The following is a 15,300-nucleotide window of genomic DNA, read 5'->3' on the forward strand; positions in this document are numbered from 1 at the left end:
TTTCTTTGTTGTTTTAATATGCTTCTCTGTAATGCTCTTTGCCTTAAGAATAAATGTTCTTGTTTAGAAGGAGATGAGTGATGACTTCTATCTGTGGACAATGATCTGGTCAGCACCTTCAAAAAGAAAGCAAATTATAGGTGCTGGCCTTTTAGGGTATCACAGTGTAAGACAGGGAGCTGGGAAGTTTTAGCACCCTAATTAAGAAGGAGTGAGATGTGGGTCTGTGCCCAAGACTGGTGATGGCTGTGGAGCTGAAAGCCTTGTGGTTGATTACAGAGGGGAATATGGGTGCAGTTTCACTAAAATCACAGTTCCTCCTCAGAATTTTCCTTGAATTGTTTCATTGGGAGGATGGATATGATTGCCTTCTCCTCACCCTCACCCTTAGTTCTCCAAGGAAATGGCAGTGGTCCTGCTCTCAGGCTGGCTGAATCCCAGGGATCTTCAAGAATGTACAAATGTTATCACTAAGCACCTTGACGTCAGGTTCTCTGCCAGTGCTGTTTCATTGCCAAGATGTCCCATAGCTACTGCTTCTTCTAGGACTTATTCATAAGAGTTTTTCCCTGATAGCTGAAGATTGGTGGCAGAGTGATTACAGTCTCTGCTTACCTTAACTTTCTGCAAGTTTTTCTACTGGCACCTAGGGATGGAAGTACAATGCATGTGGAGTGAGGACCACAGAAAAGGTCTGGGAACAGTGCCACTGGGTGTGGTTGATTCACACTGACTTCACTTTCTCTACGGAACAGGGGAGATCCATACTGGAAATGATAGGAATAGGTAATAGGAATTAGTTATGGCCACTGCATATAGCAGATTGTGTTCTCAATTTCCATCAGTGTTGATGTATTTTGTATCTAAGTTTCACTTAAAACCAATGCCTCAATACAGGTTTCCATTGAAATCCCAAGTTTTGCCAACCAATCATTTACTCTGAGGAGTTTTCAAAACTCGGTATCAAGCTGTCAAGCAAAAACTGTTAGTAAATCCAACAGAATATGGTTCAATGATTTAACATTGGAAGATTTTTTTAAAAAGTTAAGATTTTTTGTGCTAAACCCTCACATACAGCATTGGTTAGTGCTCATCAAGATTTAATTAATTTAGAAAGTTTTTTGGAAAACAATCTTATCTCCTATGCATAAACTGAATTATCTAATGTCCTAATTGTTGGCTTCAGAATTGTTGCACAAACTGAATTTTAAAAGAGGTATTGCAAGAATGCATGCATTATGGTAACTGTTTTTACTCTGTTCAAAACTATTTATGGTGTGTCAGTAGCAGGATATGTCATTAGTACTTGTGTTTTGTTATGATAGGTCAAAAATTCCACATCCATGTGAGTTCATATTTTTGTCATGGTAGCTCATAGTCTCCATTTCTGCTTTTATTTGGGTAGAGAAGCCTTTGTGATTTCTTCCTGTTGCCCTGCCTCCTTGCGGAGATGCAGATGACACATATACTCAATCATAAGACCATTCATTCCTAAGCTGGACCATCCTCCCCCAAGTTTAAAAAAATTGCAATGATCCATTCATAAGCCTACTCTGTATCAGTAGTTTGCAAACTTCTGGTCCCAGCTTGTCAGCATAAGTCTCTGGCATGTCAGGACATTTTGTTTACCTGGAGTGTCTGTAGGCATGGAGCCCCTCAGCTCCCAGAGGCTGCTATTCACCGTTCCCAGCCAATGGGAGCTGCGGGAAGCAGCACAGGCTGAGGAATGTACTGATCACCACTTCCTGCCACTCCCATTGACCTAGAACAGCAAACAGCAGCCACTGGAAGCTGAAGGGCTCCATGCCTGCAGACATTCAAGGTACATAAAATGTCCTAGCACACCAGCAGTTTGCTGGGCTGGGAACTGAAGTTTGACAACCATCCCTTCACCCCCCCATTTAAAAAATGGTAAAACACAATGACCCGTTCATAAGCTGATTCCTGCTCTTTACTGCTTCATTTTTTACCAAAAAATTAGGCTTATGCCTGAGTACATATGACACTTATTTCTCCCTTCCAACTACAAAAGACAGAAGTAACAAAAGAACATTCTTCACAACAAAAAAGCCACAATTAGATTATAAATTTAGGACTTAATCAAAACTTGGCAGGGCTCATTTGTGACGCTTTTTCTTTTGCACCAAATAAATAAATACATAATTTTGCCCATTGCAAAACAGCTTTAATCATTTCTATTTCATGTTCTGTGGAGTTAGTATAGATGCCCTTTATTCTTGTGAGTTGAATCCTAATCTCTGTCCCTCCCCTCCATCTCCCCCTTAATTATTTGAAATGGTCATCTTGGGAATTTGGCAAGCACACAGGGGCTGAGAGAATCCTAAAACCATCAATGTAATTTATATACTCACTGCAGAACTTGGAAATTGAATTCATAGTCACCCTTGCCCAGCTATCCCTTCATTAGCTTATCTGTTGCACTTTATGTTATGATATAAACCAGGCGATAGGGGGAGGAGAGGCAGGGGACCACAAAGAATTATTAGGATTATTCTACTAAGTGTGGGCTATATCACAATATTCATTACATTATTGTTAGACTATCTAGGTAAGCTTTAATGCCTACATTTTGTGTCCTTTCTTCATTTAGACCAGTTTTAATTTTCACTTTTTCACATGATCATTGCTTTGAATGATTAGTAGCCAACCAGTTTAACCAAACCAAAATAAATACCTGTATTAATTCTGAGATGGATATCACCTTGTGCATTCCAGAATTATGGGAGAGTGAAATGGATGACTTTCTCTTCTATAGTACTTAGAAAAAAAATTTGTATTTGAATACTGAAAACTAATGGAAAGCATCTTTCAAGTCAGGGCTAAAGGCACTTCTGTATCTAAGGCTACGTCTAGACTGCAAGCCTCTTTCGAAAGAGACTTTTTCAAAAGATGCTTTCGAAAAAGCTTCTTTCGAAAAAGAGCATCTAGACTACAATCAGTACTTTTGAAAAAGCATGCTGCTTTTTTGAAAGAGAGCACCCAGGCAGTCAGGATGCTCTCTTTCAAAAAAGCACAGTTTGCATGACATAGCGCCTTTTTTCAAAAGAGCTCTTTCAAAAAAAGGTGTTATTCCTTGTGAAATGAGGAGTATCTCCGTCGAAAGAAAAGCTGCGTTCTTTAGATTTAATTTCGAAAGAACATGGCTGTAGTCTAGACGCAGGTGAAGTTTTTTCAAAAAAAGGCAACTTTTTTCGAAAAAACCCTGCAGTCTAGACATAGCCTAAATGATCTTGAGTTATGTCTCATTTGATATCGTTCTTTACTAATAAAGATGCTTCAAAGTAAAGGAAATTTTCAGATGGCTATAGTTTTGAAAATATGTAGGTTTTAGTCTTTTATTTTACTGTCATGCAGGATAAACTGTCACATGGATAAAAGATACAGTGCAAAATTCACTACTGTCATACTCCACTTATGTACAAAAGAGGAGCTATGGAACAGAGCAGGACAAGAAGCACTCCATGTTCAAACAAGAGAAGAAAAGTGGCTAGGCCACACTCTCAGAAAACCATCATCCAGCATAGTCCGTCAAGCTCTCACATGGAACCCACAAGGAAGATCTCGGACAACGTGGAGAAGATCTACTGATATTGAAGGACAACAACTGGGGTACTCCTGGAGTCAGCTAGAAGTTTTGTCTCAAGACAGAGTAAAGTAGAGGAGACTTATAGATGGCATATGCTCCACTCAGAGTACAAAGGTTTAAGAAAAATAACTCCATCAATTCTGATAGTTACACTTGCATATGACTGGAATAATGCCATGGTGAATCAAGCCCATTACTTTTTGAATATTTTTGTATGGAAAAAAATAAATGCTTTTGTTTTGTAATATAGGTCCTCTTTTTATTTTCAGTCAGAGTACTATGCTTATGAATTGATTTAAGTCCAGAGAAATAAATTGGATAACTAACATTAAAATCCAAAATCTATTACAACGTTGAATGTGGATATCTGATTAAAAGAACCTGTGCATTCATTGTCATAATATCTATTAGTCCTGATTTTTTAAAAAAATGACCTTAATAGCTGCATCTCACTTGACATCATTTAGTGTATCAGTGCAAGTTTTCCTTAAACTACATTTTACTTTGAAATTACAGTTTTCTTGTCATGTGCTCTCCTCTGCTACATTGAAACTCCTGCCTGTGCATCAAGACCTGATGCTTTCTTACAAATAATACTATACCTTTTCATCTAGTCTAGCTGAAGGCAAACAAGGTCTATTTAAAGTTACCATGCTTCAGGGGGTAGCCAAGTTAGTCTATACAGAAAAAAACAACAAATGGTCGGGTGGCACTTTATAGACTAACAAAACATGTAGATGGTATCATGGGTTTTCGTGGGCACAGCCCACTTCTTCAGATAGCAACCCAACTGATGCGCTGATGCTGGACTAATTGTGGGAAAACTGCTGTAATTTTTCTGTATAATGTGAAATCCACAGAGTTCAGGATCAAAGGGAAAAAAGAGCAATGTGCTAGAGTTGTTTTTCAACTTCATTATGCCAAGAAAAAGGGAAGCCAAAATGGGGAATAAAGCAGATTGCACCTTTAGAGGTTCAGCTGTTGCATTGTTATTTCTATGAAATGTATACATTCAGTATTGTGATATAAAGCCCTAACGGCTTCCAACCAGGTTAGTGAGGCAAATTTATTGTGACATTAGCCTGAGAGGAGAGAGCTTAATTTGTAAAAAACAAAAACAGAGCAACTGAAAAACAAAGCAGTATCTCTAAACTGTTAATTACCATAATTGTCCAAGGAATGCTATAGGACTAAATGGTAATTAAAGCAGTTAATTACAGCATCTATAATTAAGGTTAAAAACCATAACATTGAAAATCTGAGGTAGAAGTTAGTTAAACTTTAGGTGGAACATGGCTGACAATGACAATCTCAAGTAAATTTGTGAATTCAGGCAATTGGCTTTCTGAATGCCCTTTGTGAATTCAGGCAATTGGCTTTCTGAATGCCCTTTTGAAAATACTGTACTTAAAGAGATCTTTATTTTTGTTGTATATTTTCACCTCTATTTCAGTGGTTTTTACAGCTTTTCCTCAAGATTGAGTTATGACAAAGCCACCCTCTCATTCAGCCAACGAGAGTGTCTCGAGAATCCAAAAATTGCTGATCTCCTCAAGAGAAGAGCCTGTACAATTTTCATATGGGAAATATTATTTTGTATGTTCTGAGTCATTATTTGGAGCACAAAATATACAGCCAGACTCTAGGACGTGTAGCAGAGTGCCACAGAGAGGAAACTACAGCCAGGTTCCTCTCATGGAATTTCCTCTTTTCTATTTCTAATCTTCAGTGGGATTACACAGTGTGAGATATTACTCAATGTGTGCAAGGTAGCAGAATCTGGATAATCACGTACAAAAACTGGATTAAGCTTAATCTGAATATTATAACAGATCAACTTCCCGACACTTCTGTATTTTATTGTTTAACCTTAACTTTGCATCAAAAGTCTGCACCAGAACCCTGTTTTGAGGACCAAATGGGGCTTCAAGGTGCAGTAGCTTTTCCATATAGCTGGATGGAAAAATGAAGGTTTTTTCCTCCGCAGAAAATGATTTTTGTCAAAAGTCTTCTGCAGCAAATGTCAACTTTTCAGTTAAATATGAAATAGACCTAAATAGGGTCCTTGTGCCAGCCCATTGAACAATGTTGAATCTCACTCTTTATGAAATTGAAGTGAATTTGTTCTCTCTCTCTCTCGTTCTCTCTCTCTCTGTGTGTGTGTATATATATGTTAGTTTTACTTCATTACTGTGCATTGTTTTTCCTCTAGAATCTGTGATGGTGTGGGGTTTTTTTTTTTTTTTTTTTTTTTGCTAAAAAATGTGTGTACAAAAACAAGTTGTTTGGCTGCTCTTAGGTTAAAAAAGCAATTTCCCCCATGTTCCTCAATCTTCCAGGTCACAGAGTGGAGCAAAGAGGTGGAAATCTGCCTAAAAGGCAAAAGTGGTGGAGGGGGAGATAGATACAGACCACATTACTTCCATCTTTCTGTGACCCACAGGTTCCCATGCAAGTCCCCTAGCATAGATGCCACAGAGATGGGAATCCATGGATATAAGGATAATTTTAGGACAGAGAAATAAAGGTCAGGATAGCCATGCTGCATGACATTCTCCTATGGCCGGGATTCCCAACCTGGGGTGCGCGTATCCTCAGGGGGTACGAGAAGCTTGTCAAGGTGGTACTGGGACTATTTGGTAAATAACTAGATTATCCTAATTGAAATATTCCAAAAGTAGTAGTGTTAGTGAAAAGTGTTGTGGATTCTAGAGTCTAGAATTTATTTCCTTATTGAATAGGGGGTACGGGAAGGTTTACTAAAAGCCAAGCGGGTACGGGGACCGAAAAAGGTTGGGAACCTCTGTCCTATGGAAACCCCTTGGAAATATATGTGAGGGAGAATTCTGGCCAGATGAGCTCTAGCTCCCTTCAGAATTGGCTTATAGAGAACAGGCACAGGGCTCAAAGCTAGTGTACTATATTTCTGAGGTGATTAATTGTATCAAGCTTTCCTGCATTTCTTGACCTATCAGATTAGATTTGAATTCTCTGTGGATCTCCTGAAGCCAGGCAGTTTATGGCCAAACATCTGGCCATGAGAGAGATCTTTCTTGGAAACTATTGTAATGCCAAAAGATTGAGGTCATTGGTGGGTCGAATTGAACCTGGGAGCTTAGAGGTTAAAGCCATGAGCCTGTACTGCATGAGCTAAAAGCTAAGTAGGAGGCAGCTTTTACCTCATGTGGTAGATGCTCATGGCTTTAACCTCTAAACTCCCATGTTCAATCACACCTGCCAGTGGCCTGGATCCTTTGGCATTATAGTAGAGCAGGCTGTAGAATAGACTTCACTCTCCCTAATGGTCTCAGGGCCTCTAGATTATACTACAATTTTAATTTCACAAATTTTCCCAGAGTCTTCTCCCTCAGGTTTTTCCAGGCTCAGGGAACATTTAGTCCAGTCTCCTCTGTTATGAGAAAAAAGTACTGGGAGACAGTACTTCAATAATATTTACAATAACTCCACTAAACAATTGGTAGGATTGCCTCAGATCCCTTGGAGGTTGAATGAAAGCATCTGATCTCCACCTACTTGTTTTCCATAGTTTTTGACTTGCAAAGAGGGGGAAAAGAAATTGACTCTCTCTCTCTCTCTCTTTTTTTTTTTTTAACTTGCATAGCCTGACAGTATGTCCAGATTCTACTAGGCACATAAAGTATTTGGTTTTCAGGTGGTAGAGGGCAGAGTTGCAGAAATCCATCCCCCGAGTCTTGGTTGCATTTCAGTGCTGTGGCCCAAGTTTTGGCTATTTCCTCTGCTTTTGTTCAGGTTGCACAAAGTGTTGGTGGTCATTGGATTAGCAGAAATATTCCCATTGCAAGCTAGCATGCTGAGCTGTGAAGAATCAACATTGGAGGGTGGGAGGGGGGAGCTTTCTCTCCATGGTGAATATTCAGGTAACCATCTGTCTGCCATTCTATTCCTATCCCTTTGTGTGACATAGGCAGTGTTGTATAGGATCTTGCACTGGTCCTCTGCACTGCGAGTAAAATCTTTTCACAAAGAATTAAATAATGAAGGCAAACAAACATTGGTTTATTGCTGCCACTGCAGAAATATCATCAACTTGAGTTTGGAAGCTGGGCCCCAATGTTTAGCATTCATTCAAAGGGAGCTGTGATGAATTATTCACTAGTAAAATAAGTTGCAGGAATTTTACTTATTTCTCAGAATACTTATTGCTCAGGCAAATATCACATTATAACAAGGAGGCAGATGTGTCCCAAAGGCTCAGACGCAACACAGATAAGTCTACTTTGAATAATTGTATATTTTTTCTTTTGGATCTTGCCTAAAACTGCTCCTTTGGTTTCATAGAAGTGTTTGACACTTAGCTACAGAGTTACATTATTAATAGCTTTGAAATTAAAATGAAGCAGGACTAATTTAGTAGGCTGATCACTAAATTGCCTTAAGATGCAGTAAGACAAATTAAGATGTGACACCAGGAACATTGATACTTTAAATAACAAAACAACTGACATGAGTTTGTAAATAAATGTTCAGGGATCAGTTCTGCTCTCATCTACATGGATGCAGCTCCCAGAGAAGCCCACAAAAATAAATTAAAGGGAAGGTGAGGGATTGTTCCCCCACACGCGCACACACATTTTTGACTGCCTTTAGAAATTCAGAAAAAAAATAAACTTCTCATTTCTCCACACTTACCTTATTTTGAATCAGTTTACATTAATTATGTTTGTGAATTACTTCAGAAAGTTTGCTATTTAAATAAAGGACAGTCTGAATATAAAGGACCAATTTGGAAAAATCTGAACAAGTCAGTAAATGAGGAATTTTGGCTTGATCTGTTCACAAAACAAAAAGGCTGGGTTGCAGGACGTGATTAATAAATGTTCAGCTTGCTCAGTGTCAGTGCTGAATGCTGATGGGCACTCACAATATTTGAAGTGTATGGAATGTTTCCATCTCTCCTTCAGATTCAAAATCTGTCAGCCATGAAGAGACAGGAGAGATAATTTCTTCCCCCACTCTTCACAAACTCTGTCCAAGTCTAGCCTTCATAATAAAGAAGATTGTCAAGTAAGGGGAGAGAATTGCTCAGACTCAAGTCTACGTGAAATTTTGTTTCAGAGATACTGACATACATCTAGGCTGCGTCTAGACTGGCAAGTTTTTCCACAAAAGTAGTCGCTGTCTACACTGGCCACTTGATTTTTGCGCAAAAGCACTGACATTCTACAGTCTGAAATCAGCACTTCTTGCGCAAATGCTGACGTTCCCATTTGGGCAAAAGCCCTTTTCCGGAAATGTTTTTGCGCAAGAGGGCCAGTGTAGACAGCTAAAAACTGTTTTGTGCAAAAAAGCCCCGATGGTGAAAATGGTGATCGGGGCTTTCTTGCGCAAAACTGTGTCTAGGTGGGCACGGACGCTTTTCTGCAAAAAGTGCTTTTTTTTGCGGAAAAGCGTCCGTGCCAATCTAGATGCTTTTTTCCGCAAATGCTTTTAATGGAAAAACTTTCCCATTAAAAGCATTTGCGGAAAATCATGCCAGTCTAGACGTAACCCCTCTGTCTTCAGTCAAATAGGTGTCAAGTACAAATTTGTAAAAGAAAAAGAATTAAATCTTGATTTTTTTCCCCAATGTTTAGGTGCTGAGAAAATAGGCTCAACAATTCTAATAATGCAATATACAAGATTACGGCAATTGATGATATTAAATTACAAATGTAATATCTAATGCAACATATATAAATGTATAGTACAGGTTGAACTTCTTTATAGTCAGGCACTCTTGGAACCTGACTGGTGTTGAACTAGAGAATTTGCCAAACCACAGGAGGTCAATATGTCTACTGCTTACTGGGCACTTGGAAGATGTTTAAGGGTAAATTAGAGTTAAATAACATCACAGAACACGGAGAGCCAGGATTGGTGTCTGTAAACAAATTTTATGGGACTGCAGGAAACTAGGCTACGTTCATGATAAATGGACATTTGGCTAACTAAAATGATGCAGGACCACAGATGTTGCCAGACTTAGAAAGGTTTGACCTGCATTAGAATCTGTGAGACCATCACCTCAAATACAAATCAACAAGGAGTATTCATTAGACCAGAAATCAGCACCAGAAAGTTTTCTGTAATACTGAAAGTATGCTTTTCTAGCTTAATGAATGTACTGTGCTGAATAATATTTTGACTATTATTGAGTATATAGACAATACATCTTTCTCAATGAAGGAGTATCTGTAAAATTCACAATACAATTTTAATGCATCAGTTTAAGAATCTTTTTTTTCTAAAGTCCATTTCTGAATACATAAAAAGCAGTTGTCTGCATTAGGAAGTAAGTATTTACCACCAACTATTACATAATGGTATCTGAGCACTCCATTTTCCCTTCTATATAGACTTGTTAAACATTCTGTAAGTGCGGTGTCTTTTGACAAATTCTGATTTTTTTTTTTTTTTTTTTTTTGCTGGAGAACACTGTGTTTCAATAATTGCAGACTTACATATGTGACCAAATATTTCAATTCTCTGTATGACAACATAGAGGACCAGACTTACAGAAAAGAGTAACATGAGGAATGTCACTTTACATATCATCCATTCCCGTCAGGATACACATTTTACATGTTATGATGAAAATTATCCCTTTTGATCTTCTGTTGTATTGATTCCCAAGCTGTGGTCTGTAGAGCAATTACTTGTGGTCCACCAAGAGCTGGCTGGTCTCAGTATGCTGACTTCTTCTTTGTCTCAAGCTCAAAAACATATAAGATGAGAAAGGGCAGTGAAATGAATAGAATAAACACATTTATTAATGTTAGTCCAAAAGGACAAAGCATTTATTACACTAAAGACAGCCAAAATACTTTCCTAATCTTTTTCCAGTCTCAGTGCAGAAGATGCCATGGGGATATTATGTATATGATTGTGTCTAGGATAGGAATTGTTTCGGATGATTGGAAATACACATGGAGGCTGACCACAAGACACACTCATGGTGATGTGGGTCAACAATCCCTGCTCTATTTCATGTTCGCTGTGCAACTAGAATAGATAGAAGAGGGAAAATTTGCCCTTAAGCTTAGGTTAGAATTAGCTGTAGACCTGGACAAATTTACTAGAAGAATGGTTTCAAGGCTCAGATTTTCCTCTACTTTGTATCTTCTGTTGACATTTTCCACCTGTGTGATTATGTGTAAAAAATTGTTATTCTGCTGTTCTTTTGTAATTGTGTACACAAGGTGCAATGCAGTAGGGCAAAGGATCCATATATATAATTTGTTTATGGAGAGACTAGAAACAGCAGAGGCAGACATTTAGATTTGTCTATATGCAGACAGATATTTTTAATGGAACCTGGTGAAATTAGGCACCTAATTTCCATGGGATTTTGATCAGGGTTGCCAACTAACAGTAAATTCATGGACAGCCAATTTTTAAAAAGACCTAAAATTGGACCTGCCCATAAAAATCTGTAAAAGCATTTAGATATCAGTAAAAAAGCACCAAGGTTTGCAGTGGAGCTGCAGAATCTCTTTCCCCCTTGGCCCAGGTGCGAGCTCCACATCGCAGCTCCAGAGAGTCTATATTTCTCAGGGCAGCGGCATAGGGGAAATCTCCAAGGCTACGTCTACACTATGAGTTTTGCCAGAAGAGGCAATGCAAATGAGCTGTGGATTAGCATTTTCTCATGCTTCATTTGCATAATCTCTTCCGATCCGTTTTTGCACTAGGGGTTTTTAGAGCAAAACCAAGCAGTGTGGACATTTCCGTTTTGTGCAAAAAACCCTTTTCGAGTATAATGATCTTGTGCAAAAGGGGTTTTTGCGCAAAACGGAAATGTCCACACTGCTTGGTTTTGCTCTAAAAACCCCTAGTGCAAAAACGGATTGGAAGAGATTATGCAAATGAAGCATGAGAAAATGCTAATCCACAGTTCATTTGCATTGCCTCTTCCAGCAAAACTCATAGTGTAGACATAGAGGAGGCTCCCTCTGATCTATTGCTGGCTGGTGCGGGCTTCTCTTCTTTGCCTCTGGTTTTGAACTCTTCTTCGGCATTACTAACATCAGCAACAACTTTTGGTGAGAATGAGTGTAGCACTTTTTGGACAGGCTCCCTGTTGCTGGAGAAGGGCCTGGCACAGGGTACAGTGGGCTGGATGTAGTGTTCTTCATTGTAGTTCTTCTTCCACTTCCCCCACCTACCCTTGATGGTTGATGAGGTCTGAAAAAGCAGGCTTGCACATGAATGCAGTGACATGGTTATTAACCATAAAGGTTCAAGATATAAAGTTTCCAGAAACAATAATGTATTTTAATAAATTGAAAGTGAAATTGACCTTGAAGTTTAATGCTGTTTCCTTTTTATTTATCACATGGTGAGCAATTTTAGTACACTTACTAGTCCACTTCTTGTTAAACCACAAGCCCAACATTTTCAATAGAAGTGGTGTATTACAAATACCTGATGGAGAGTTTCTTACACTAGTTCCACTCAATGAGGTGGCTGTTTCTACCTCTGTGGAGAGTGGGGCTGTAGCAAGTGATGAACTCTGTAAGTGGGAAGTGTCCTATTATGGGCACTTCCTCTGACCTGGGACTCATGATAATTTTATGTTTGTTAATTAACAATAGTTATTTTGCCTTCTCATGACTTTTTAATTTTTTTTCAGGAAAAATAAAGGAATGCCTTTAGATTTGGATTTATAATTATTACACAAGACTTCCAACACTTCTTGGAATTTTAGAATAGTCTGTATGAGTTGTGACTGTTCAGATAAGGATGTTTACTGGTTTGGAATAGTAAATCAGGGTTGGGTTGCATTGGTGAAATAGGAAGTTTCTCAATGCTTGTTCTTATTGTGCCTGGCTCAGCTCAGTCTTCAGCTCCTCACTTTCATGAACGCTAACATTGCTTGATGTGCTATATCTGTATATTACAGACACCAACTCATTTTTGTTTATGTTTTGAGGAAAAATGATGCCCTTGGAATTTTTTTTAAAAATTTTTATGTTCTCAGGACAGTATTTCCCAAAGGTCCTCTTTTGTATGCAGGTCGTCAGGGTTAAATCCTGGTCCGGTTGAAATCAGTGGCTCTTCAATAGGGCCAGCATTACTACAGATGTCATTCCTGCCTATGATCTTAAATCAGCAAGGTCCTGCCATAGTTAAAATCAACAAGGTACCCCATCTTCCTCAGTATTTGTTTAAAAAAAAAATTGAAGGCAAGTGTGAATGTTTTGTCAAAGGCCTGATCCCCCATCTCTACCTCTCCCTATTGTAATGAAGGTCTAACTACTTCCAAGATCCACTTCTACAGTAAGTGGTACAGGGTGTACCTCCCTTAACCAGGGTTCCCTGGGCCGGCAACATCCATGGTCCAGCATGGACCACGGATGTTCCTGGACCTGAGAGCCCAGGAAGAAGAGGTCTGGCACTGGAGCAGGAGCTCTGCAAGGGGCACCGGCAACTCAGCCAGGAGCCCTGAGTGGGGGTGGGTGGGATGGGCTGTGGAGCTCTAGCCTGGCCATGGACCTCTGGCCCCAGCCAGAGAGCTCCAATCCCAGTGGCAGCCAGGGAGCTCTGGCTCCATCCCTGGCCATGGAGCTCCAGCCACATTCTGGCTCCAGAGACTGGGGAACTCCAGCCCCAGCAGCAGCCAGCAAGTTCTGGCCCCAGCCTCAGAGCCAGGCAGCTGTGGAGCTCTGCCCTGGCTGCCCAGCTCTGGCCATGGTACTCCGGCCTTGGTAGTACCGGAGCTGGGGAGAGCCCCAGGGGGCTGACACAGCAACAGGGACAGGCTGGAGCCCTAGCCCAGTGGTAGCACAGCCACAATGGGAGAGACCTTCCCTGCTCCAGCAAATTCTCTTGTTCAGGACCAGTCAGGTTCTTAGGGTACTGGGCCGGAAGGTCCAACTGGTGGTAGGATTCATTCACTAGAAAATTTGCAGTTTATACAGAAATGAATTTTATTTTGTTACTGAAACTACATATCAAATAATTCACCAGCAGTTAGGTTCATTCAGTAGCTGCATTTTTAGCAAAATTTCTTCTAAGGATTTACGAGAAAGGGATGCCATTAAATTAAAACTTGCATATCTGCCTGATAATAGTTAATTGCTATTTTTACAGTATCTGTAAGTGGAAATTTTCTTTTTTTCTGTTCATTTCCTTTTTGCATATTTGTATACCTAATTTTGTTGTTTGCTGTATAAAATCAGGCCCTGATTTTACAAGCAGCTCTTTGCAGATGGACCCTAAAGGAGAGTCCCATTGAAGGTCTATGTGGGCATACGATTCTACTGCACAAAGCTGTTTGCAGGATCAGGGTGTGTGCGAGTTTCCTCTATTTGCATGGGGTTTTGCAGAGGGGTTGGAGGGATGGTCTTTCACACATAATTTTAACTTGGTTGATAAACTCATACTTTTATCAATATTTTTCTTAGCTACACCAATAAACAACCCCGAAGATGTGTTCAGAATGTCTACAGAATAGTGGGATAGCCGTTAGTGATTCATTCACCTGGAAGTAGAACATCAATCTCCTTCCACAGCTTCCTTCTTTGAGCACAAATTGCTTCCAAGCTTAAACACCAAGGCATCCTTCTATCAGCTCCTTCACAGACATGGATTTCAGCTGACAAATCTGCCCCCTTTTCTTCATCAGATGTCTAAGAAGTAGTATAGCTCACTGTTCCTTATCTATGCATTTATGCTAATAAAGCCCATAATTATTCAACAGCCTTGTTAATGACTGTTTTTCCCCTTGGGAATAATCTTTCTTACATTAATATTCCTGGATATATCCTGTTCATTCTGAACATGGTTTTTTTTCTTGGCTTGACTCAAAACATAGCCATTCAATGCTACTGAAGTACTGGCTTCTTTTTACAAGTGCATTTTACAAGTGCATTTGCTGCAATACTGCATTCTAATTTGGCTTGTACTGATCGCCATTCTTCAGAACAAAATGAAAAAGTGTTTATGAAAACAAATTTGGACTACAGTCATCTAATCTTTAGGGCATATGTATAATAAAATAGCATGTCTATTTAAGGTTAATGAGCATTACTGTACGTAACCTTACCAAGGCAAGTACAGATCCTTAATGCTTTCTCTTAAGTTCCTCTTTACGAATCTCAATATTCTACCATTACAGTTATTGACCATTCTTCCCCTTCAAGTACTTTTATTAACAGATTTTATAGAACAAGCATTTTAGTGTACTCTGCTTGGAAAACAGACTGATGTTCATTATGACAAAAAGAATGTCTTTTCCATTATAGGAGTACACAATAGATGTTTTCTTCCGTCAAAAATGGAAAGATGAGAGGTTAAAATTTAAAGGCCCAATGAACATCCTGCGACTGAACAACTTAATGGCTAGCAAAATCTGGACTCCAGACACATTCTTTCACAATGGGAAGAAGTCAGTAGCTCATAACATGACAATGCCAAACAAACTACTACGAATCCAGGATGATGGAACTCTCTTGTATACCATGAGGTACATCTTTTTTTAAATCTATTTATATACACAATATTTATTTACATGGATTTGCTAAAGTATGAATACTTTATGGCTCATGCTATATACCTTACTCTGGTTGGAGAGATGTAGTCCACTTTCTCGGTCAGAACAATTAATTAAATTAAACCACATTGCAACTGACTAGGAACATAAAAAATGTGTATCTACATAGATATTCTTG

The 15,300-nt window shown here is 39.2% G+C and overlaps 1 protein-coding gene across 1 annotated transcript in view; it reads left to right on the plus strand.

Moving 5' to 3' along the window:
• Window positions 1-15,300, plus strand: part of LOC102445366 (gamma-aminobutyric acid type A receptor subunit alpha2) — an 81,642-nt gene that overhangs the window by 33,222 nt on the left and 33,120 nt on the right. The window contains exon 5 of the mRNA XM_006111926.4: window positions 14,875-15,095. Coding sequence (XP_006111988.2) covers window positions 14,875-15,095 — 221 coding nt within the window. The remainder of the gene's footprint in view (window positions 1-14,874; window positions 15,096-15,300) is intronic.

This window comes from Pelodiscus sinensis, chromosome 5 (assembly GCF_049634645.1).
Source record: "Pelodiscus sinensis isolate JC-2024 chromosome 5, ASM4963464v1, whole genome shotgun sequence".
NCBI classification, from domain to species: domain Eukaryota; kingdom Metazoa; phylum Chordata; order Testudines; family Trionychidae; genus Pelodiscus; species Pelodiscus sinensis.